The sequence below is a fragment of the Hyperolius riggenbachi genome, chromosome 9 (assembly GCF_040937935.1).
Source record: "Hyperolius riggenbachi isolate aHypRig1 chromosome 9, aHypRig1.pri, whole genome shotgun sequence".
NCBI lineage: Eukaryota > Metazoa > Chordata > Amphibia > Anura > Hyperoliidae > Hyperolius > Hyperolius riggenbachi.
Genome location: NC_090654.1, coordinates 245,001,261 through 245,026,268, shown reverse-complemented (window position 1 = coordinate 245,026,268; position 25,008 = coordinate 245,001,261). Strand labels below are relative to the sequence as shown.

General features: G+C 42.5%; 1 protein-coding gene across 7 annotated transcripts in view; it reads right to left on the bottom strand.

Annotated features, from left to right (window-relative positions):
• Positions 1-25,008, bottom strand: part of SYNE2 (spectrin repeat containing nuclear envelope protein 2) — a 573,116-nt gene that overhangs the window by 324,738 nt on the left and 223,370 nt on the right. For all 7 annotated transcript variants that reach the window (XM_068254236.1, XM_068254237.1, XM_068254238.1 and 4 more), the window contains 6 exons: positions 23,733-23,899; positions 17,963-18,098; positions 14,896-15,018; positions 13,306-13,539; positions 5,817-5,969; positions 4,146-4,390 (listed from right to left, as the gene is read on the bottom strand). In XM_068254236.1, the coding sequence (XP_068110337.1) occupies positions 4,146-4,390; positions 5,817-5,969; positions 13,306-13,539; positions 14,896-15,018; positions 17,963-18,098; positions 23,733-23,899 (1,058 nt within the window). The remainder of the gene's footprint in view (positions 1-4,145; positions 4,391-5,816; positions 5,970-13,305; positions 13,540-14,895; positions 15,019-17,962; positions 18,099-23,732; positions 23,900-25,008) is intronic.

The following is a 25,008-nucleotide window of genomic DNA, read 5'->3' as shown; positions in this document are numbered from 1 at the left end:
CCTCCGCCAATGTCGCCACAACATCACCGGCACAGTCAGCGTGCATGCACAAGGCCCCTATGCGTATGCGGCCACTACCCATAAACGTCCGCACAACACAAAGGCCGCGACGTGCATGCATACTGCAAAGTGCGCGCACACCCCCTCCTGTGCTGTCTACAGTCCGCCCACGTGTCGCGCATGTGCGCTGGCCTAAATGCATGGACACAGGAGGACGCAGGGACACAGGCAGATTATTATATAGGATTTAGTGTTTTTTGCCCATTGTAAAATCTTTCTTCTTCCTGATTTACATTCTGAAATGTATCACTGGTGGTGAAATCTTAAGTTCTGCCAGGTGATCCATACGGAATGTTCGTTACTGAGATTTCTATGCACAGAGGGAGATATTGCTTGCTTGGCAGTTGGAAAAAGCAGTCATTTCCCACAATGCAATGAGGTTCACAGACAGCAACCTGACAATAGTCATGACATCACACTGTGGGAGGGGTTTCACCACAAAATCAGCCATACAGACTCCCTCCCCCTAATGATCTGTTCAAGAAAAGGTAAATATTTTTAACGTGGGAAAGGAGGTATCAGCTACTAATTTTAAAGGGTCTATTTCCACTAGGATATTACATTTTGCATACATTTTCCCGTATGCGAATTTTCATGTTTTTATGTGAATTTTAATGAGAATTTTCATATAGTGCGATGCAAATGTTTGGCCAACCTTGTTAATAGTCATGATTTTCCTGTATAAATCGTTGGTTGTTACGATAAAAAATGTCAAATATATCATATAGGCGACACACACAGTGATATTTGAGAAGTGAAATGAAGTTTATTGGATTTACAGAAAGTGTGCAATAATCATTTAAACAAAATTAGGCAGGTGCATACATTTGGGCACTACAAAAAAGAAATGAAATCAATATTTAGTAGATCCTCCTTTTGCAGAAATTACAGCCTCTAAATGCTTCCTGTAGGTTCTAATAAGAGTCTGGATTCTGGTTGAAGGTATTTCGGACCATTCCTCTTTACAAAACATCTCTCATTCATTCAGGTTTGATGGCTTCCGAGCATGGACAGCTCTCTAACTCACACCACAGATTTTCAATTATATTCAGGTCTGGGGACTGAGATGGCCATTCCATAACATTGTACTTGTTCCTCTGCATGAATTCCTTAGTGGATTTTGAGCAGTGTTTAGAGTCGTTGTCTTGTTGAAAGATCCAGCCTTGGCGCAGCTTCAGCTTTATCACTGATTTCTAGACATTGGTCTCCAGAATCTGCTGATATTGAGTAGAATTTATGAATCCCTCAACTTTGACAAGATTCCCAGTCCTGCACTGGTCACACAGCCCCACAGCATGATGGAATCACCACCATATTTTACTGTAGGTAGCAGGTGCTGTGTTCCTTTTCCTCCATGCATAATGCCGCTTGTTATGCCCAAATAACTCAATTTTAGTTTCAGCAGTCCACAGCACCTTATTCCAAAATGAAGCTGGCTTGTCCAAATGTGCTTTAGCATACCTCAAGCAGCTATGTTTGTGCTGTGGGCTTCCTCTGCATCACTCTCGCATACAGCATCTCCTTGTGTAAAGTGCGCCGATTGGTTCAACGATGCACAGTAACTCCATCTGCAGCAAGATGATGTTGTAGGTCTTTGGTGCTGGTCTGTGGGTTGACTCTGACTGTTCTCACCATTTGTCACTTCTGTCTATCCGAGATTTTTCTTGGTCTGCCACTTCGAGCCTTAACTTGAACTGAGCCTGTGGTCTTCCATTTCCTCAATATGTTATTAACTGTGGAAACAGACAGCTGAAATCTCTGAGACAGCTTTCTGTATCCTTCCCCTAAACCATGATGGTGAACAATCCCGTCGATTCCTGGCCGCTCGATTATTTCCGACATGTCCGATTCGCATTTCGATGGATCGTTAGGTCGATTTGGCATACTTTACATAAGAGTCGACCTAACAATAATCAAAACGTGATCGGAAATGCTTGGAAATAGTCGAGCGGCTGGGAATCAAGCGGCGCATCAAGTGCAGGAATGCACCGTGTGTACCCAGCATAACAATTGACCCCCTTAAATACTCTTTCACAAAAGTGGATTCACCTGTGTATGTAGGTCAGGGGTCACTGAGCTTACCAAGCCAATTTGAGTTCCAATAATTGGTTCTAAAGGTTTTAGAATCAATAAAATGACAACAGTTCCCAAATTTATGCACCTGCCTAATTTTATTTAACGCTAATGTAACCCGGGTTTGCTAAAAAAAAGAGTCAGATACTCACCAAAGGAGAGGGAAGGCTCGGTCCTAATGAGCAATCCCTCTCCTCTCCCGGTGGCCCCGGTGCTGCGCTGGCTCCTCCGTTCTCGTCCCACGCCGAGGGGATTTCGGAAGTCTTCGGGAGCCGAGTTCTCCCGAAGACAGGCGGCGCACACGCGAGTGTGTCATAGAGGGCGCGCGCGCAGTGTAGAGCGGCCCGTCTTCGGGAGCACTCGGGCTCCCGAAGCATCTCCGAAGCCTCCCTTCGGCCGGGAGACAGCAGTATTTGACCGAAACGGTTGAATACCGCTACGGGGGAGCCAGGACAGCAGCGAGCACCGGGAGAGGAGAGGGATTGCTCTATGGGACCCAGAGCCTCCCTCTCCTTAGGTGAGTATCTGACTTTTTTTTTACAACCCGGTTCCCATTAGCTTTAAACAATTATTGCACACTTTCTGTAAATCCAATAAACTTCATTTCACTTGTCAACTATCACTGAGTGTGTCCCCTATATGATATATTTAACTGACATTATCGTAACAAACAACAATTTATACAGGAAATTCACAACGATTAACAAGGTTGTCCAAACTTTTGCACCCCACTGTATGCATCTAACAATCAATACATGGGAAACGGAAGCCTGGTGCAGAAATCTGCAGCATGCAATCTATATTTTTTTCTGCATTGAACCGCATGCAAAGATTCCCATTTAATGGAACTTACTCCATTGACTTTCATTAGTTACCTAATATAACACAGAGGTATGTTCATGCTGGATCCACATACCTCTGTGCATTGGCAGTTCCTTTCCTTGTTCCCCTTGGCCCCAGTAATCACTACTTGAATAAATGGACTTTTGCCTGAAGTCAAATTTTCCAGACAGGAAGAGGCAGGCTTGCTGCAATGTTCCCTCCAATCACCCTCCCATTCCCTCCTCTTAAAGAGACACTAAAGCGAAAAAAATATATGTTATAATGAATTGGTTGTGTAGTACCAGAAATAAAGCATTAGGAGCAAAGACATAAGTCTAATATTTGTTTTCCAGTACAGGAAGAGTTAAGAAACTCCAGCTGTTATCTCTGCAGCCATTGAGCTCCACGACTTTGAAAGTCGCAGAGAGCTCTGACTTCTGATTAGGTTATCTCAACTGTATTGTGTTTTTCTTTAAGAGAGCAGTTCAGGACAGGTCAAAAGTTTACTGCCTGTTCTGTAAAAACATTTAGAATGCTGAGTAATGTGTAAACTGCAAATATTAGAGAATTATGTTATTAAAAAAAGCTATATAACTGAAAATAAAAATATGAGAATATTTTCTTTGCTACCAATGTTCTAGTAATTATCCGTAGTACACAACCAATTCATGATATCATTTTTTTTCCGCTTCAGTGTCTCTTTAAGGGGTGTGAATAGGGTGGTAAAGAGGAGGGAATGGGAGGGTGACAGGCGGGAACATCCCAGCAAGCATTGAGTCTCCCTGTCTGAAAATTGTTCTTCAGGCAAAACATTTTTGTAATAGAGGCTCATCATCATTCATCTGGTCGGAATGCCAACATCATACCATGATATAACTGACTTGTGTTCCCATTGTAATACAATAATACACACTATAATATATTTTCTTCTGGTGTTTTTCCTTTTGCAGTCTTTTTAATTTTTCACAGTTGTCATATAGACAATTTCAGGGCTTTGATTGGCTTAGGTTTGGGTCAGTGGAGATTTACCATTAGGGGAAGGTTTTGTTCACCACTAACAACCACTGAGCTGCCCCTCACGAATAGCAGGTAGACTTTATCCACTCTGAAAAGCGAAATCTAAGGTATCTTGGTCAAAACGGTCAATACGTGTTCTTCTCATACGTAACACGAAGGTGATCGCTACTTACATTTTTAGACTTTCCTTGTCCTTACACAACTTTTGGTATGACTGTTTAGCAGTGCGCAGAGCATCCTGGAAACGTTTAAGTGTTTGGAATATTATTTTCTTTTCTGTTCGCAATGAGGCCACTTCATTGAGAAGATCTTCACGCTTCGACAGTAAAAGCTCCAAGCTTTGCCTGACTTCATTTCGTGCCTTGCCTTCAGAAGTAGACTCTTGAAATCTGAGTTGTGAGATGTCAATATGAAGTTTCTAAAGTATAAAATGTAAGGAAAAAAGGAATATGGAATTAAGCTCTTAAGTATGAAGGATCTGTAAAGCTTTTAACAGAGAAGAAATGAACAGAAAGAAAGATAACTTCAAAAAATATAATACGTCTTAGTGCGGACCTGTAAGTTGCCAACAGTTGGTTTGTTAGGCTTGGATGCAATTTCATGCAATTTCATCATATCTCTTTTTTCCTTTCAAGACATTAAGGCCATATTTACACTTAATGCATTGCATTGCATCCCATTTTGGCAAATGGGATGCCATGCGACACAACTCAATGCAATGCATTAAGTGTAAATATGGCCTGAAAGTATTGACCTTCATAAGACAAGTTTTTATTCAAAAGCCAAGTTATGGACAATTGGCCCTGGTAACATCGCACATCACGTGGCAATGTTACCGGCCTGTACTGAGCCTAGTAATGCTCGTTGTGCCGATGTCACACAAACATTGCCATAGCAATGCGTGTAAACATTGTGCGCATGGTACCGGGGTAGCGTAACACACACTGCACTACTACCATACTGTACACTGTTTATGTGCATTGCTATGGTAACACTCTCGCACTAGAGGCGCAACAAGCGTTGCATCAACCCTACTTAGATATGAAGGGAGATCGTATAAAACTTCTCAAATGCTAGCACTGGGCCAGTAGTGGTCAACTCTACATACAGAGCCCAACGTGCAGCCCCTGAAATCCTGTCCTGAACTTGTAACTCAGAAGCTATAGCTTACATTCCGGCAAATCAATAATACGTAAGTATTTACTGGCCTTGGCATTCCCTAAAAGCTTTCACAGAAACGTAGAGTATTGTGATTCGTAAATGACACAACCTGGACCTGACTGAATGTGATTGGCCAGTCTCTGGTTTAGTCTTGATACATAAAGAAGTTGTGGAATTGATGTTATTTTAGATGCAGCATAGCTTGATAAAGGAGGTGGACTCCAAAACGTCGCTGTTTACATGTTGTACTGAGATGACTCAACTGTAATAAAAAGAGCATAATACAGATTTCTGGGTGGTGTCGGATTGCTAATGTAAAACTGCAGCAATTCTTGGGGTGCTGCCAGGGCCAGATTTAGCATAAGGCACTGTAGGCACGTGCCTACAAGCGCCTTATACTGCAAAGGCAGGTCTCTGAATATCCCTATTTTGTGATTCAAAACCTGGGAGTGCAGTCCCTGTCAGCACCACGGCCCGCCCACAATCGCGTCTCCCAGCCGCACACAGTTCAGTTGCTAGCCTGTGGTCCCACCCCCCTCTGCCTACAGACTCCTGAGTTGTAAATCCAGCCTTGGGTGCTGGTTGAAAAATACAAAAAAGAAAAGAAAAGAAACACCCCACAGGGTACTTAAATACTTTCAAATCATTTCTGAAATTCACATTTTTTAGGTTAAACAATATACCTCTAAATCTTGAATTTCTTGCTCCAGTTCCATCACATTTAATTTAGGCGGCTGCTTTCTAAAGCTGCTAATTTTCATCTCCAAAACTGCCATATGTGATTCTTCTGGACTCAGTTCAGACGCCAGTTCACCATCTTCCTCTGCACAAATGTGCTGCAAAACATGAAGTCACTAATAGTCAATAATCAGTCAGATTTACTGTACACACATCCCAACACAAACACACAAAGCCAGGATGGAATAAAATGCTCTAACAACAGCTATGAATTCAGAAACAAAACTGCATACAAAGCTGTGTTCCTCACAGACAACAATCCCTCACCACAGGCAAGCCACAGATTCAAGATCGTTTATTGATGTGGACTAAAGAGTCATAAACAGCTGTCAGGAAAAGGCATGGATGGCTCTATAAAGCTATATGTAAGCTACAAAAGAGCATCTCTAAATATATGGTTAGCTTAAAGCACACATGAAGTGAGAGGGGTGTGGAGGCTGCCAAATTTATTTACTATAAACAATGCAGATTGCCTGGCAGTCCTTCTGATCCTCTGCCTCTAATACTTTTAGCCACAGCCCCTCTAGATTGTAAGCCTTTGGGCAGGGCCCTCCTCCTTATGTCTCCTACTTGTTCATGCACCTCCATTACCGTACACCCATCCTATGGATCTAAATCAACTCGACTTGCCTATTCTCCATGCTCCCATCTAGTGACTGACTAAGCATTATCTTGTACTAATACTGTGCTGTGTGATCTGGTTGGTGCTTTATAAATACAATAAATAATTAGACCCAGAACAAGCATGCAGATCAGGTGCTCTGGCTGAAGTCTGACTGGATCAGCACCGTGCTCGTTTCAGACACTACTGCAGCCAAAGATATTAGCAGGGCTGCCAAGCAACTGGTACTGTGTAAAAGGAAAAATATGTCAGCCTCCATATCCCCCTGACTTTGGGTCGGCTTTAAGAGAGCAGCCTTCATGTTCTCCTCAATATTGGTTCCCTTTAAGATGGAAGATGACAGCCAAGAGGAGGCAGACAACGTGTATGACCTGAATTAGCATGGGCAGAATTGATCTGATTGCTACAAAGCAGATATTATGTGGTGTTGCTTTTATATTACACCTGTCACTTATACACATAGTGGACCAATAATCCAAGTCCCAACACATATCTAGCTAGCTAGAGTCATCACTCACTATGAGCCAACATTCCCCTACCGTATACATCTCCAATGACTTAGGAAATGGAATCTGGCCACTCAGAAGAATGACTTCAATATCCTGCTTGTTAAGTTATCTTCAGTGTATTTCACCTCCTGACAATGTGCCAGTTAGGAGGCCTTTATTGTATAAAACACAGGTGTCAAACTCAAGGCTCGAGGGCCGGATATGGCCCTCCTTGCCATTTTATGTGGCTTTCGAGAGCTTCAAATGTCTATCATTGTAAGCTGTAAATGAACGGCAGAAAATGGCCTAACTATTCAAAGAAGCTCACCGGTGCCCCCCCCTCTTCCAACAGAATTAGCATGGGCCCCCCTCCTGAGATCCCAACCCCCCTTCCCCAGGAACATCTACCCACATAGCAGAATAGTGCATAGCTCCCAACTGTCCCTCTTTGGGAGGGACAGATCCTCTTTGGGAACCAATCCCCCTGTCCTTCTTTCTTCCTTATGTGTCCCTTTTTCAGCACTGTTGTAAATATCCAAGTAAATACATGGATTTTTCTACTAAAATGTGTTTAATTGACTCTGAAGCTTATTCCCATCCTTTAACTTGATATATTTTTTTTTATTATTTAGTATTTATATAGCGCCAACATATACAGAGTATATTGTCTTGTCACCTAATTGTCCCTCAGAGGGGCTCACAATTTAATCCCTGCTATAGTCTTACGTCTATGTTTGTATCGTGTAGTGTATGTATGGTAGTGTATGGCCAATTTAGGGGAAGCCAATTAAATTACCTGTATGTTTTTGGGATGTGGGAGGAAACCGGAGTACCCAGAGGAAACCCACACAGGCACAAGAAGAACATACAAACAACTTGCAGATGTTGACTTGGCTGGGATTCGAACCAGGGACCCAGCGTTGTAAGGCAAAAGCGCTAACCACTACGCCAGCGTGCTGTATTTCTTATTTTCAAATGTTCTTATGAGGGAAAATGAACCAAGATAGAAAGGACCAGTGTGGTTTGAATTATAAAACAAATCTTTATGGTATGCATAATAAGGGGTGTTGTGGGTGTGTGTCTTAAAGAGAACCCGAGGTGGGTTTTAAAAATCCTAAATGCACACAGAGGCAGCGAGAGTGACAGTGGCCATGTAAACAGCCGGCTAGCGACACTAGCACGGCGATTTGATTTATGGGTGCCAGCAGAGCTTGGGGGGGGTGTCTGGGGGAGAACGATATAGCAACAGAGGCTGGGCATTATGTGCAGACCCAGCCTCTGTGTGCAAATAGGATTTTTAAAACCCACCTCGGGTTCTCTTTAAGACACACACCCACAACACCCCTCATTATGCATACCATAAAGTTTTGTTTTAGAATTTGTATAAATTAAATTATCTCAAACAGTTAAGAGGTATGGAGTAGTGCAGTGGAGCAGAGGAATATTTACCTACTTCAGTGATGCATTGTGTCTCATGTGTTCTCATGCTCTGGGCTTCCATACCTCCAGGTTCCGATCACGTGACATGCCTCAGGAGCCAGAGGTACCAGCTCCACTGCGCTACTCTGCAGAAGGGGGGAAGCAGGCGCCCCATGATCACTACAGTTACGCCACTTAGTTTGAGACTGTCCAGTAAATGCTAAATCTTAATAAACAATTTGGCCCAGGATTTAAACTATGTTTTAGATTTTAGACCCTTACTTGAATGAGTCTGACACCCCTGGTATATAGAAACAGGACAGGTTACATGAAATGTTTGATGAGTCACTGACTGTTAACATAGAAAAAATACTTACTTCCATCTCATCTCCAGCAGCTCAAGGGTTTAAAAAGAAGCGTAATATGAACACCTAATTAATTTAAGTGCAGAAAATGTTACACAAAGAGCCTCCACATTCCCTCTACTGTTTTAACTTAAGAGCAGGGGGATAATTTAAAGTATAGCTATACCCGTAGGCAGCATATTTCTGCAGTGCAGGCATAAGCTCTCTGCAGAGATCACCCCCACCCTACAGTACTGATGTGTGTAAGTTTAAAGTGAACCACAGGTGAGCGTTACATGGAGGCTGCCATGTTTATTTCTACCAGTTGCCTGGCAGCCCTGCTGATCCTCTGCCTTTAATACTTACAGCCGCAGTGCCTGAACAAGCAGGAAGCAGATCAGGTGTTTCTGACAAAGATTATCCGCATGCTTGTTTCTGGTGTTATTCAGAAACTACTGCAGCCAAATAGATCAGTAGGGCTGCCAGGCAACTGGTATTGCTTGAAAGGAAACAAATATGATGGCCTCCATATCACTCTTACCTCGGGTTCACTTGAACCTTTTAACGACTGCTCCACGCCAATGGGCATGGACGCGGCGGCAACCCCAGGACTGCTCAACGCCATGGCATGAAGTCCTGGTTTTGCAGGGGATCGTGCGCACCGATGCACAGGCATCTCTGGTTGAATGACGGAGCTCCCCTCTCTCATCAGTCTCCCAGTGGTGATCGCTGCTAGGAGACTGTTAGACGGCCGTCTATTTACATTGTACAGCTTTGCGATCTACAGCAGCGATGTACTGGGGACCCTGGGAGGCAAGAGAGCGATCGGCTGTTATAGGCTGATGCCTATGACAGCTGTTCACTGTGATTGGCTAGTGGGGGGAGGGAGGGGATAAGAAAAAAAAATAGTTATTTAAAAAAAAAACATAAATAATAATAATAATAAAAAAAATAAAATACATAAACATTCCGGCAGGGATCAGAAAGTTCTGTTGGTGGGCAGAAAAGAGGGGGGGGGGGGGGGGGGGATCACTTGTGTGCTGAGTTGTACGGCCCTGCAGCTAGGCCATAAAGTTGCAGTGGCCTAATTAGTAAAAAATAACCTGGTCACTAGGGGGGGGAGAAGCTTGTGGTCCTGAAGCGGTTTATGTCATCTTGTGTCTGTTTAGGCCACAGCTATCCAACTCCAGTTCTCGAGGGCCACATCCATGCCGGTGTTTAGGATGGACAGAGGAATTAAGAAACATGTTCTACCTGATGAACCACACCTTTCCTGATTCAGTCTCATCAATTAGCTTGAGCTGTGCCAAAAATGTGTGAGAATCTTGGCCCTCGAAGGACTGGAGTCTGACATGCCTGGCTTAGGGTAAGGCTGCATTTTTTTGCAGCTAAACCACCCTTTCTGCTATGCTCATTATAGATTAGAAAAAAAAAAAAAAGTTATGAATATGCTAGGGACAGTAGGTTAGTTCTTAGCCTGAATCTGTCCATAAGTGGAAACAATGTGCCATCTCTGTACCTCCTCTAGGCCCCCTTGTGCCCCCTCTGTGTCACTTCTATTCCATCATGCCTTCAATGTCACTCTGTGCCAGCTCTGATCCAGCCCCCCCCCCCCCCCTCCCCCCAATGTGTCATCAGTGTCCCCTTGTGCCCTCAGTGTACCACAGCCAAATGTCTTTTTAGCAGTTTCAAAACTATGAAGTCTCAAAAACTAGCACAACCAATAATAGTGCTTAGAAGATAAGTGACTTGAAGTAAAAAAATGGACATTGTAAAAAAAGGGGGCCTTCAGTAAAAATGCCTGCGATAAAAATTTAAGATCTAGACCAAAGCAACCAACTAGATTCTCCAATCAAATGTGTCTTAGGGGGTCAATGCTTTGCTGAGCCATTTTTGCTGTTTACAGCAAAAAAAAGATCTTTGGCTCCGGAATAAAAGATCTCTGTTGGACAAAAATCTGACTCACAGGAAGATTACTTGCAACCGAGCATCAGGTTATTATTCCCTATCTACACAACGTCGCTCCAAACTCCCTTTAATGCTTTTTAAGAACACGTTTCACCAAAGTTTGTCAGCTAAACACGGCCATTACATATAGTGCTATGGGACAGTGCAATGGATATAGTCAGTGGGCTGTAGGTGCTTTCCTGCTTATCATCTGCAGATTAAAGGGAATGTCCAAGCAAAATAAAAAAATGAGTTTCACTTACCTGGGGCTTCTACCAGCCCCATGCAGCCATCCTGTGCCCTCGTAGTCACTCACTGCTGCTCCAGTCCCCCGCTGGCAGCTGACCTTTGAGGTCGGCAGGACGCATTGCGTACATTTTTACGCATTCCCGCTAGTGCAGAAACATTAACGCATACATTTTTACGCATTACTGGTTCAATGCGTAAAAATGTACGCATTGAACCAGTAACGCGTAAAAATGTATGTGTTAATGTTCCTGCATTCGCGGGAATGCGTAAAAATGTACGCAATGCGTGCCAGCGGGGGACTGGAGCAGCAGTGAGTGACTACGAGGGCACAGGATGGCTGCATGGGGCTGGTAGAAGTCCCAGGTAAGTGAAACTCATTTTTTTATTTTGCTTGGACATTACCTTTAAAGTATGACATACTTAAATCAAACCTGAAGTGAAAAAAAAAACCTTAAAGAGAGCCCAAGGTGGGCTAAAAAAAAAAAGAAAAAAAAAAAAAGTAGGCTACCTGATTCGCAGGGCTGAGCAGATCAAGTAACCGCAAAAAACGCCGCTCCCCACGGGCCGCAATGATCTGATGATGTGACCTAGGTCATAATGCTGCACTGAGAGCCTGTGTGTCTCTCATAGCGTGCAGAGTGACAAATCTTGTCGCTAAACTTTAGGGGGCTATAGCACGGCGGGGGCAGAGAGAGCGGCGGTTTCGGGGGGGGGGGGGCAAAGCTATGTCATTAGGCAGAGGGCATGCCTCTGTGCCCCATGTATACCCCCCCACCACCCTGAAGATCCACCACGGGTTCTCTTTAAAGTGGACCTGAACTCTTGCACAGGACAGAAGGAAAACATAGAGAAATGCACCCTGTATATATTTAGAGACTTTAAGCCTTTTTAATACCCCTTCATTTGTGTCTAATCACACGTTGTACTTTGATCTCTCCTGTGTCACATGACTGCCACGGCAGAGATGGCAGATTTCATTTGAAAGCACACAATGTTAACAATATGTCTGCATCCATAAATCAGGAAACTCTGCAGACGTATTGCAGGATTTGTATCAGCTGTAACAAAGAAATGTTTTTTGTTTAAAGGTTATTATATTGTTGGGTATCTTTTAGAACAGAGAGGACGTTCTTAGTTCAGGTCCGCTTTAATAAATTGTATGTACAGTACAGCTAAGAAATAAAACGTTAGTAGCAAAGAAAAAAGTCTCATATTGCTTTCCAGTACAGGAAGAGTAAAAAAAACGTCAGTAGTTATCTGTGCAAAAGAGCTTCTCTGAGCTATTCGACCAACTTGGGTGGAATATAGTCCTGTTTCCTGAAGCACTTAAACAGCCAAGAAACAGTGAGAGACAGCCTGAGATACGGTTTTGCTGCAGTAAAGTTCAAAGGGTCATTATTTCTGCTTTGTTTAATAGCTTAAAGAGACTCTAACAACATTTTCAGCCTTATTTCTTCTATCCTATAAGTTCCTATACCTGTTCTAATGTGGTCTGGCTTACTGCAGCCTTTTCTAGTTGCACAGTGGCTGTGTTATCTCTGTTATATGATCTAATCTTCTCTCTTCTGTCGGCTGAGGCTGGAATGTATGGAATGTGCTGCACTGCTTGTCATTGGCAGAAGCTATACACACCCTCTCCAAGCTCTGTATGAGTCAGAGACTGAGCTACTCTCAGCCTATCACACTCTAGTTAGAAGCCATGTCTTTTGTTTGTAAACACTGCCTAAAACTGGCAATTACAAGCCACACTGCCTAAAACTGGCAATTACAAGCCACACTGCCTAAAACTGGCAATTACAAGCCAGGATTGCCAGGGCAGAAACAGCACAGAGGGGCCCAGGAGAACATAATAAATCGAATGGTATGCTTTTTATTGTAAGAATTTTAGAGTACAGATTCTGTTTAAAAGACAATGGCCTCAATTCACTAAGCGTAACTCCTGTCTTTAATAACTCTTCAGAGCTGTTTTACAGTTAGCACAATTACATCACCATGGTGATAACTGTAAAACAGCTTTGAAGAGTTATTAAAGACAGGAGTTACGCTTAGTGAATTGAGGCCAAAGTGTGGTTTTATAACTACAACTGTCACAGTATGATGAAATGTTATTAAAAATAATAGCTACATAACTGAAAATAAAACATGCTACTAATGTTCTATTATCCCTACTACACATACAGTTCATTATATCATAAGTTTTTTTGCTTCGTGTTTGCTTTAAGAGGTCAGATTGAACTATAAACATGGAAGAGTGAGTCTGGTGGCTGCCATGACCAGATAGTTCTTTGTATGCTATCCCGAAGCCGTGCCCTTGTTGTTGACAGCTGACAACTGAAAAAGAACAAAAGACTGAAACAATCAGTACCTGAATACGACTAACGCATTTTGCCAAAGTGTTCTCTGCTTGAGCGGAATCTCCACCCATGAGTGAAACGTTGGACAGGATCTGTTGCATCTCCTGCTGGAACTGTGCATAGAAAGGTGGAGGCCCTTCCAGCGTGGTTTCTGGTTCTTCAGTAGAACTAACAGCTTGTATAGCTGGGACATCTTCACTGGTGGGAGCCATGGACTGACCACTGCCAAATTGGATATCTTGTGCCTGGAAGGGTATTTTTTTTAAAAGGTTCATTTTATTCAAATTTTACATATACAATGAACAAAAGAAGTACATCTCACAACAGAGAGGAAACCGGCTATGAGAAAACACCCATAGTATAACAAAACAAAGACAAATCCAACCCTCTTCAAATGTGGCCAGGCTGCTCTATCAAACCTATGTTTTGATTAAAGAGAGACTGAAGAGAAAATATGAATCGCTGCATCCCTGCGGCAAAACGAGGGCTTTATACTCCCCCCCCCCCCCCCCCAATCCCCGGGGGAATATCCGGGGAACGCTTCCTGAAAGAGGCAGACCTTTGCGCTGTAGCTCCTCCTCTACTGGAGTCAATCGCTGCCGATCGCCGCCTCTACCCGCCCCTCTCAGTCTTCCGTCACAGAGAGGGGCGGAGATTGACTTTTTCTAGGTGGTCTATTTTGATTACATTTAAAGGGAACCTTAACGGAGAGGGATATGGATGTTTTCTTTTAAACAATACCAGTTACTTGGGAGCCCTGCTGGTCTATGTGGCTGCAGTATAAGCTTAATCACACACCTAAAACAAGCATGCAGCTAATCCAGTCTGACTTCAGTCAGAGCGCCTGATCTGCATGCTTGTTCAGGGGCTGTGGCTAGAAGTATAAGAGACACAGGATCAGCAGAAGAGTCAGGCAACTGGTATTACAGTACTCTAAAAAGAAAAATCCATATCCTTCCCAGTTTAGGTTCCCTTTACATCTTATTTGCTTACTGGCAAAACATAACAAACACTGCACTGTGGCAACGTGGGAGTCAGAAAGGGATAAATGGTCAAACAGACCCAGCAGTAATCAAATTAATTTCAGGTCAACTGAGAGGTTATACAATTTTTGCAATTCCGGTATATTTGGATGTCCAGGCATTCCAAATCAGATAGCACTATCCTGGCCACATCTTTTACACTTATTGGGTAATAAAGGGTTTAGTTTGTGCAGCTGATGCAGGGTGACAAAACTTCTAAAGAGAAATTTAAATTCAATTAATCTATCTATTGCTAAAATACAAGTTTTTATGTGACCGCTCAAGATTGAGCTTCACTCTTCCTCCAATTATATATCCACCAACCATGCTAGGAGCGAGAACGACCACGGCTATACTGCACTATAAACAAAGAGCATGATCCTTCACCACCTGCACAGTGTGGTCAACGGACTTCGGTGTGTTCAAGCGCTGAAATGCTGAGGGGGGGGGGGGGGGGGCGATGCTGTCCACCCTAATTATCCAGAGGTTTCCCTCTACCTAAGTACCCATTTTGGTCGCTTTTTTCACTACAGGTACTCTTTAACCATCACTTTAAATAGAACGACATTTACAACTTACAGTTTTTCCCATCCCATTTTCATAATCGTCTTTCAGTGTCTTTTCTTCGCTAACTTTTACAGCAGTGTCGGGAGAAACTCTGGAAAGGCCTTCTATGTAGGATTTTATCTCATCATACAGTGGCTAAACACAGAAAAAAAATTATTACAATAGAATTCTTAAAAACTCTTCCTGACTCATCTGCTAAGGTTAATTTTTAAAATGATCATGTATGCAACTAAAGACTGTAATTGTGGTAAACAAATATCACAAGGTCATTACTGTCAGCCTAGTATAGGAAGGGACAGACAGAAAATGACTTTGTTTGGCTTAAATGACACCCGAGGCGAAAATAAACTAATGAAATAAACGATTGTATCTATCTTCCTTCTGCTAAAAATGATTTTTTAAGATATCCCACAGTTTTATTTTATGTTTTAATCTAGTTTTTAAGTTTTAACCTCTTTTATTGTTTTTGCTCCATGACACATTCATTGAAGTATGCCAGAGCTAAAATCCATGAACTATTGACCCTTTTTATCTATCTCTTTACTGCTCTCAGAAGCCATTTTCTGCTAGGAAAGTGTCTTATAGTTGGAATTTCTTATCAGTGAGGTTCACACTGTAGTCACTTCCTGTTTGAGTCAGGACTGAGTCAGCCACTTACATACCTGATATTTAACTCTTTCAGGCAGAGAAAGAAAAAAAGGAACACAGCATAGTTATTTGTGAGCTTGGCACTGTACACACCCATGTCTATCTCATCATGTCACATGTCACCTCGGGTATCCTTTAACATGCCAGCTTTATTGAAATAAAAGATAAGACAGCAAATGACTTGAACCACAGAATACCCAGAAGCAGAGTCACATGGCAATAAAGTTGATTCACAAAATAATTCTAATAAAATCTCTTTTTATCTGCGTTTTTCAAATGAATTGGCTCTCTTTGGAAAATATCCACAAAAATATATCTCTGCTAACATCTTAGGTAGGTATCACACTTGCACCTGCGGGAATCACAGACAATTCCCCTGTAAGGGTTTTGACGCACAACTGTGTATTTTTTGGTGTGTGTTTTACAGTGACACAGAAGCAAAAAACAAACAAACAACAAAACCTTATGATATAATGAATTGTATGTATAGTACAAATAACTAATAGAAAATTAGTAGCAAAGAAAAGCATCTCATATTTTTATTTTCAGTTAAATAGCTTTTTTGTTTTATAACATTGTATCATTCTATCATATTTACAATTACAAACCACACACTGTATTTTAAACTATGAAACAGAGCAGAGCTATTGACCCTTTGAACTCCCCTGCAGTAAAATTGTATCTAAAGCTGTGTCTCATTGTTTCCTTGATGTATAAGTGCTTCAGAAAATAGGACGGTCTCTGACCCAAGTTGGGTAGCAACGCTCAGAGCAGCTCATTTGCATAGATAACAACTGAAGATTCTTAATTCTTCCTGTTCTGGAAACAATATCAGACTCTGTTTTTGCTACTAATGTTCTATTTCTTGTATTGTACTACACATACAATTCAATATAAGTTTATTTTCACTTCGGATTCCATTTAATGTATGTGTTTGTTTTATTTTACAGTACCCATTGATTTCAATGAGAAAACGCATGTGTTGTGGAGAAATGTAGTGCAGGTTAAAGAAAACCTGTAACTAAAAAAAGTTCCCCTGGTACTTCCCCCATCCGAGGGTACTCACCTCGGATGTGGGAAGCCTCAGGGTCCTATCGAGGCTTCCCCCGTCCTCCTGTGTCCCACGCCGGTCTCGCTGTGCCCCTCTGAACAGCGGGGATGTAAATATTTACCTTGCCGTCTCCAGCGACGGCGCAGTATCGGCTCTCCACTCAGAGATAGGCGGAATTAGCCGATCACTGTTGGTCGCTTTACTACACAGGCGCACGTCTCCTGCACCTGCGTAGTAGAGCGGACCTGACAGAGATCGGCTATTTTCGCCTATTTCCGTGCTGAGTGCCTCAACAGCGCCCCCGCTGGAGCCAGGGAAGGTAAATATATCAAGTCTTGTCAGGCTTGTCGAGCCGGGATTGCGGGACGCTTCGGGGGAGCCAGCACTGGATTGCTTGCAGCTACAGGGATGGGGAAGCCTCATTGAGACCCTAAGGCTTTCCCCTCCCGGGGTAAGAACCCCCCCAGGGAACTTTTTTTCGTTATAGAGTCTCTTAAGGTTTTTTTTTTCCGCTATGCAGAAAGCAGATCCCTCCTGAAAACGCAACAGCCCCGTAAACAATCATTCCATGTGTTTTCCCATGCGGTTTTTAACTGTGGCAAAATGCTGCAGATTTTCTTAAAGAGAAACTTCAGTCTAAACAAACATACTGTCATTAAGTTACATTAGTTATGTTAATTAAAATAGATAGGTAATATGATCTCTTACCCACCCTGTTTAAAAAGAACAGCCAATAGTTTGATTTCATGAGGGCAGCCATCTTTTTGGTTGAAAGGAGGTGACAGGGAGCATGAGACACAGTTCCAACTGTCCTGTGCCCTGATCTCCCCTCCCAGTTGCTAGGCAACATGAAAAACAACATAGGAAATCCCATCATGCTTTGCACAGCATCAGGGAAAAAAAGCCCGGGCAGTTAACTTTGATGAGTGGAACTTAGCTAAAAATGATGCTTTGGTAAGAAAAACAAAGTTCTGACGCTGTGAAACTGTTAAACAAACACCAAGTCTTTTCAGTTCTGCTGAGTAGATTTTTAGTCCGGAGATTAACTTTAAGTGTGACCCCCTGCCTTACACAGTAAGCTACAGGCTGAACCAACACCTAACTGCTACTCTACATAAAACATAAAACCCCCAAGAGAACTTACTGCATAAAAATGTAAAGTGTTAAAAGTTAAATCATTTGACATTTCTAAAGAAAAAAAAAAGAACGTTTAGAAAAATTAGACATTGCCTGAATATTACATGGAAAGTGAAAGATGCCAAATAGGACGTAAAGGTCACCCTCCAGCCTACAACTGCCACTAATTATACTGCAGACATCTGACTAAGGCATAGGAATAAGCAGACAGGAGATCAGAGGAGGCAACGGCTGGATTCTTACCTGAACCTCATTTAAAATGACAACGTTCCCCCCATCATTGGGAAGCCGGTCAGCCCGCAGCAGCGTCTCCTCCACTGCAGTTATGAGGCTGGAGATACGGAGGGCGTCATCGCCGGCTTGCCAGGTCTGCAGTTGTCTGGTGATAAATAGCTTTTAAATTACTAATGGTCTGACAGACAGATTAACATGAATCACAGCGCAGTAAGAGTGGAGCGAGGAGACCGCGCAAAAGAAAAAGACTAAAACTTGCCAAAACTTTTATATAGAAAAATGAACTACATTTCTGAAAAAGGACAACCATTGCTCTAGTACTGAAAATCCTGTTTATGTTTTGTTTTACTTACTATTCTTTAAAGCAAACCTTTAAATAAACATACACACGACATACTTACCTCCCGTGTAGGCTGTTCTCAATCTCTTTCTCCTCTCCTGCATCCTGTTTGTCCACTGTGATCGATGGAATTCTCAATTTTCCACATTAAAAATGGCAATGATCCAATAACAGCTTCCGGATCAGCACACTGTTAAACTTTAAAGAGAACCCGAGGTGTGTTTAAAGAATGTTATTTGCATACAGAGGCTGGATCTGCCTATACAGCCCAGCCTCTGTTGCTATCCCAAACCCCACTAAGGTCCCCCTGCACTCTGCAATCCCTCATAAATCACAGCCATGCTGTGAGGCTGTGTTTACATATGTAGTGTCAGTCTCAGCTGCTCCCCCGCCTCCTGCATAGCTCCGGTCCCTGCCCCCGTCCCTTCCTTCCAATCAGCAGGGAGGGAAGGGATGCAGGCGGTGACTGGAGTTCTGCAGGAGGCGGGGAGAGCAGCAGACTGACACTATAGAGATAAATACAGCCAGCTCTGACAAGCTGTTTGTCAGCAGCGTAGCTGTAATTTATGAGGGATTGCAGAGTGCAGGGGGACCTTAGGGGGGATTGGGATAGCAACAGAGGCTGGGCTGTATAGGCAGATCCAGCCTCTGTATGCAGATAATATTCTTCAAACCCACCTCGGGTTCTCTTTAAAGAGAACCTGAACTGAAAGTAAAAAGTCAAAATAGCCATACACAGGTCATACTTACCTCCTGTGTAGTTTACTGCTCAATCTATTTCTCCTCTCCTGCGGGACTTGTCCACTGTGATCAATGAAATTCTCCATCCTCCATATTATAAATGGCCATTACCCCATAACAGCTTCCTGGTCAGCACACTGTTAAACTGTAATATCACACCACTTGAGCCATAGGGAAACATGGACATTACCTTGTACATTCAGTTGTAAATGACAGCTGCTGATCTATAACTGACTGCAATTGGTATACATCAGTTCTGACAAAATATTGTCAGAGCTGGATGGGATCACTGTAAAAAGCAAATTGTGAGGCTCTGAGAGGAACGGACGGTGAGGTTAGTATGTAATATTCATTTGCGGCTACGTCATGTGTTTATTTTAAATAATTTTACTCACTTCAGGTTCCCTTTAATATCGCCCGCTTGAGTCTTAGGGAGACATGGACATTACCTTGCACATCAGTTGTCCTCTCAGTTATAACTGACAGCAACTGATATATAACTGACAGCAACTGATATATTTCAGTTCTGACAAAATCTTGTCAGAACTGGAAGGGATCACTGTAAGAAGAAAATGGTGAGCTTCTGAGAGTAACTGGCAGCAAGGTAAGTATGTAATATTCATTTTCAGGTACTTCTTGTTTATTTTAAATAATTTTACTCAGTTTAGGTTCCCTTTAAAGGGTCACTATTGCAAAACAATTGTAAAATTGAAAATAAATACATTTTTGTAAAAAGTACATTTAAATACAATGCACAATAAATTATTTGTTTCCTATGTTGCTGTCACTTACAGTAGGTTGTAAAAAAGCTGACACATCTGACAGATTTTGGAGTAGTCCATTTCCTTATAGGGGATTCTCAGAATTACCTTTATTCTTTACTAAAGCACTCCATGAAAAGGATCTATACAAAGATTTTCAACAAAGGATTAAAGATATCCATCTCACTCACAGCTGGATGCGGAGACAATACTAGCCAACCAAGAAAAAGTCATAAACCCCATGCCTCCACGTGTTAGGCGATAATTCAATGCATTCAAACAGAAGAAGCAAACATGGGCACCAGTAGTTCCAGGCGTTGATTTTATCCAGGCAGAAAAGGCTTATATCAGTGGTACATTAGATGACATGAGTGGGCTGTGTGCAAAATGAAATCTAAATTTCTAAAAACCTCTTATGACTAATATAGATAAAAAGAAAAAGGTTTTCAATATACCCTTACCTTAGCAGCTCCTCCCATCTCATAACAGCTATATGGATACACTTTAATACAATGGGAATGGTTGGTGATATTAACTTCCTGTTTGCGCACATTAGTATATGTGATGGGGGAAACTTTTCAAGATGGGTGGTGACCATGGCGGCCATTTTGAAGTTAACCATTTTGAATCCAACTTTTGTTTTTTCAATAGGAAGAGGGTCATGTGACACATCAAACTTATTGGGAATGTCACAAGAAAAACAATGGTGTGCTTGGTTTTAACGTAACTTTATTCTTTCATGAGTTATTTACAAGTTTCTGAACACTTATAAAATGTGTTTAATGTGCTGCCCATTGTGTTGGATTGTCAATGCAACCCTTTTCTCACACACTGATAGCAACACCGCAGGAGAAATGCTAGCACAGGCTTCCAGTATCCGTAGTTTCAGGTAGTGCACATCTCGTATCTTCACAGCATAGACAATTGCCTTCAGATGACGGTGTGGTATATGGGCTACAAAGATAGGGAGGCCATTCTTCATCAATGGAAACCTCAAGGCCACTGGATACGTGAAATTGCTACATGATGATATGATATGTTTCCCTCTTGATGCACTGAAGCTGGCACGTTCCCTGAGTTTTTCCGGAAAGCTAGTGCACCACCACATTATGGGTGTCAGGTCCGAGCATTCCTAGATGAACAGTTTCCTGGAAAATGGATTGGTCGTCGTGGGCCAGTTGAATGGCCCCCAAGGTCTCCTGATCTGACCCCCTTAGACTTTTATCTTTGGGGTCATCTGAAGGCAATTGTCTATGCTGTAGAGATACGAGATGTGCAGCACCTGAAACTACGGATACTGGAAGCCTGTGCTAGCATTTCTCCTGCGGTGTTGCTATCAGTGTGTGAAGAGTGGAAGAAGAGGGTTGCATTGACAATCCAACACAAATGGGCAGCACATTGAACACATTTTATAAGTGGTCAGAAGCTTGTAAATAACTCATGAAATAATAAAGTTACGTTTAAACCAAGCACTCCATTGTTTTTCTTGTGAAATTCTCAATAAGTTTGATGTGTCACATGACCCTCTTCCTATTGAAAAAACAAAAGTTGGATTCAGAATGGCCGACTTCAAAATGGCCGCCATGGCCCTTACCCGTCTTGAAAAGTTTCCCCCTCACATATACTAATGCGCCACAAACAGGAAATTAATATCACCAACCATTCCCATTTTATTAAGGTGTATCCATACAAATGGCCCACCCTGTAGAACAGGAAAGCACAGCCAGCAGGGGGCAGGCTTGGGCTTGAAAAGACACCAGAGAAGACAATCTCAGCTATAATGATTCCCAAGCAAAGCCAGACTGAATGCTCAGTTATGGATTTTATCGGGGCTGATAACAAGCAGGCTGAGCAGTGAAGGAGGAAACAGAGAGCAGGGTAGGTGTTTTCTCTAATGTTCCTACTGATATATATGGTAAAATACATGAGGGTGCTTCGCTTCTCGTTCACTTTAAGTATATGGAGGCAAGGAGAACCAGCAGATTTATCCACCATTGATGCAGTCCCAGCTTTCAACTGAAAGTTACAGTAATGGAGGTGAACAGGCCACCTACTACTTCACTATGGAAAAGATCTGTATTAGTAGCTACGACAGGTAGAGCGGTGCTGCACTCATAGTCAGGGCCGGATTTACCATAAGGCACTATAGGCACTTGTCTACAGGCGCCTGATGATGGAAAGGCAGCCCACTCATCTCCCCTAGTGCCTTCCTCCCACCTTCCCTATGCAGAGTCCTGTTGAGAGTGTAAATAAGAGGTAACGCTCCCTGTTCTCGGCATTCCACTGACAAGATCTCCCTTCAGTCAGGGGCAGCTGTAGCTACCTAATACTTGGGGGCACCTCTTGCTATTTCATATTGAGGTTACTTCTGACTACCTAATAGTAAGTAGCATCTGTAGCCACCTATGACAGGAAAGGCAAGTAAGGGAGAAGTGACAGCGGGGCCAGCCAGCACACTTGCAGTGCAGTTTAGTGGAGGTTTCTAGGTTCATGGAGGGTGAAATCTAAGGTACCAGGACATCTGTGCCTACAGGCTCCTGTGAAGTAAATCTGGGCCTGCTCATAGCACTAACCCTGCTGGTTTTCATTTTCAATACAGGTGGGTTATAAACTGCACACAGAGCAGACCAGTTCAGTACTAATCTTTAGGGTACATTTATTACAGAGTTTCTTTTTTTAACCCTATTTTCAATATTAAAAAAAAAATCTGACTTGAAATATTACTAATATACAGGTCAATCCGCACTTAAAGGGAACCTGAAGCGAGGAAAATTATTTAAAATAAAGACATGACACAGCTGCAAATGAACATTACATACTAACCTCATTGACAGTTCCTCTCAGAAGCTCACTATTTTCTTCTTACAGCGATCCCTTCCAGTTCTGACAATATTTTGTCAGAACTGAACTATACCAGTTGCTGTCAGTTATTTATCAGCAGCTGTCAGTTACAACTGAATGTGCAAGGTAATGTCCATGTTTCCCTATGGCTGAAGTGGGTGATATTACAGTTTAACAATGTGCTGACCAGGAAGCTGTTATGGGGTAATGGCCATTTTTAAAATGGAGGACGAAGAAATCCATTGATCACAGTGGACAAATGGGACGCAGGATAGGAGAAAGAGATTAAGGAGTAGACTACACGGGAGGCAAGTATGACCTGTGTATGGTTATTTTGACTTTTTATTTTCAGTTCAGGTTCTCTTTAAATATTTAAAAAAAAAAATCTCTATTTTTGTCTGCAGCTAGTAATACATGTCAAAAAAGTTCAGATGATGCATCCGTGAGACCATGGCAACCTAGAGTGGACAGATTCGAATGGAAGTATGATGATTAATATAAATAATTACTTTACTCTCCTGAGGATAGTAAAGTAGTCCCACCCCGTAGACAGGAAGTCAGAGATAATCCCAGCAGGGACAATTACCACAGCTTTGAACACATGAGGTATAGAGTGTCTTGGCAGAGAATGGGGGCGTGGTCACATGGGGAGGTGGGGAACTACCAGACACTTCCATGTGAACGTCAGGGTGCGGGTCAAGAGGCAAAGGAGATTTATGAAGGGTAAATCAATGTATTTCATGTAAACATTGGCCCTCTCTAGTACTGGTACCCGGTTCTGAACCAGACATCAATTCCAATACTGTAGTTCAATTCCACTTTAAATCGAAAGACTTCTAATGACAAAAAAGCAGGTTTTCTCATGCTTTTTGTCGTTCTAATAATCCAGCAAATAAAAATGTGAAATCTTTCAGGAAGGAACATTTTCCTCCACAGGCGGTTTATCTTCCGCTATGGAAAGCTATAAATGAGCCTGTTTTATTGTTCCGTTAATGGTTCTGTGATTCGGTTTTGCAATCTTTATAAGACGTCTTCATGCATACGCTTCGAATAGCGTTTAACACATCAAGGGCTTCACACTGCGACCCAAACGTACCTCCTGAAGGCTTCACAATCTCCACGCAGCTTCCGCAGCTGACCAATGGCCTCTTCCTCCTTCACATCTGCCGGCTCCTCTAACGACTTCACCTCAGTGACTCCTATCAGGCTGCCTGACGGCGCATCTACGGTCATCTTCCGCTGAACGGATTCAACGCTGAAATCCTGCCAGACATTCGGAGAGCATGGTAAATTGCATTAATAAGCAAAGTGACAGGAAGTAGAGAACAGACAAAGATCGCTGAAGAATGTCTATGCAACAGTAACAAAAAAACAGCTCTACCCAAGAACTAACTTTTCTGTTTTGGGAGGAGTAGTCCCGCAACAAGGCTGCCCAATCAATCCTTGGATTGATTACAAATACTATATAAATACTAAATAGTAATAGTAAATAATTACAATAATAACTACCACCATTAATAAGGGGATTGACACAAACCCCCTTTCATCCCCTGCTCACCGGATAATTTCTTTCAACTCTGCATAACACTCTCAACGTCGTTCTCCAGCACCTATAATAACCATGTAACTTTCAGAGTGTAAAAACGTTTTAATATGCGCCCAAATGGCCCCAAATAAAAACTGCGTATATAGGTATACTTGAACAATTGCATATAACAATACCGCTCCAGTCCGGTCCCGGTCACCTCTCACATGTCCCGGGGTCGAGAGTACTAGGATGTTGATTAACGTGTGTCCTCCTGGCTCCGCCCTGATTATATGTGATTTACATGTGTTTCTGAAAATCATGCAGCAAGTTGTGCATTTTCAAAAATGCACAATTTACAACGTGCATATATGTGTTTTTACATGAGGCCCAGTAGACTTTCATTAGCGGCAAAAATGCTAATGTTTTCTGCAACACTCGCATTTCTGCCTAGTGTGTGCCTAGCCCAGGGCTGGTTCTAGAGTTTTTGCTGCCTGAGGAAAACTTGTGAGGATGCGCACTCCCTCCCCCCCAATTTGAAATGATCGCTCAGCACCCAACAATTTACTCTGCTTCATTTAAAGTTCTCAGTCAGCAATGGAGCGTATGCAACAGCATGAAACATGACATGCTGCAGTTAAACACAATAACACACTGGCTGGCTGGTTGCGAGTCTGTGACAAACAAACTGCTCACCCTCAGCCAGTCGGCTGCCCTCCATTCCTCCTCAGTCAGGACAGCAGTGCCACCTCCTCCCTTCAGCTGTGCAAGTCAAATGAAACACTCCTGCCTCCCCCTTCATCACTCACTGTCAGACTCCTCACACAGCACAACAAGCTGCTTTTCC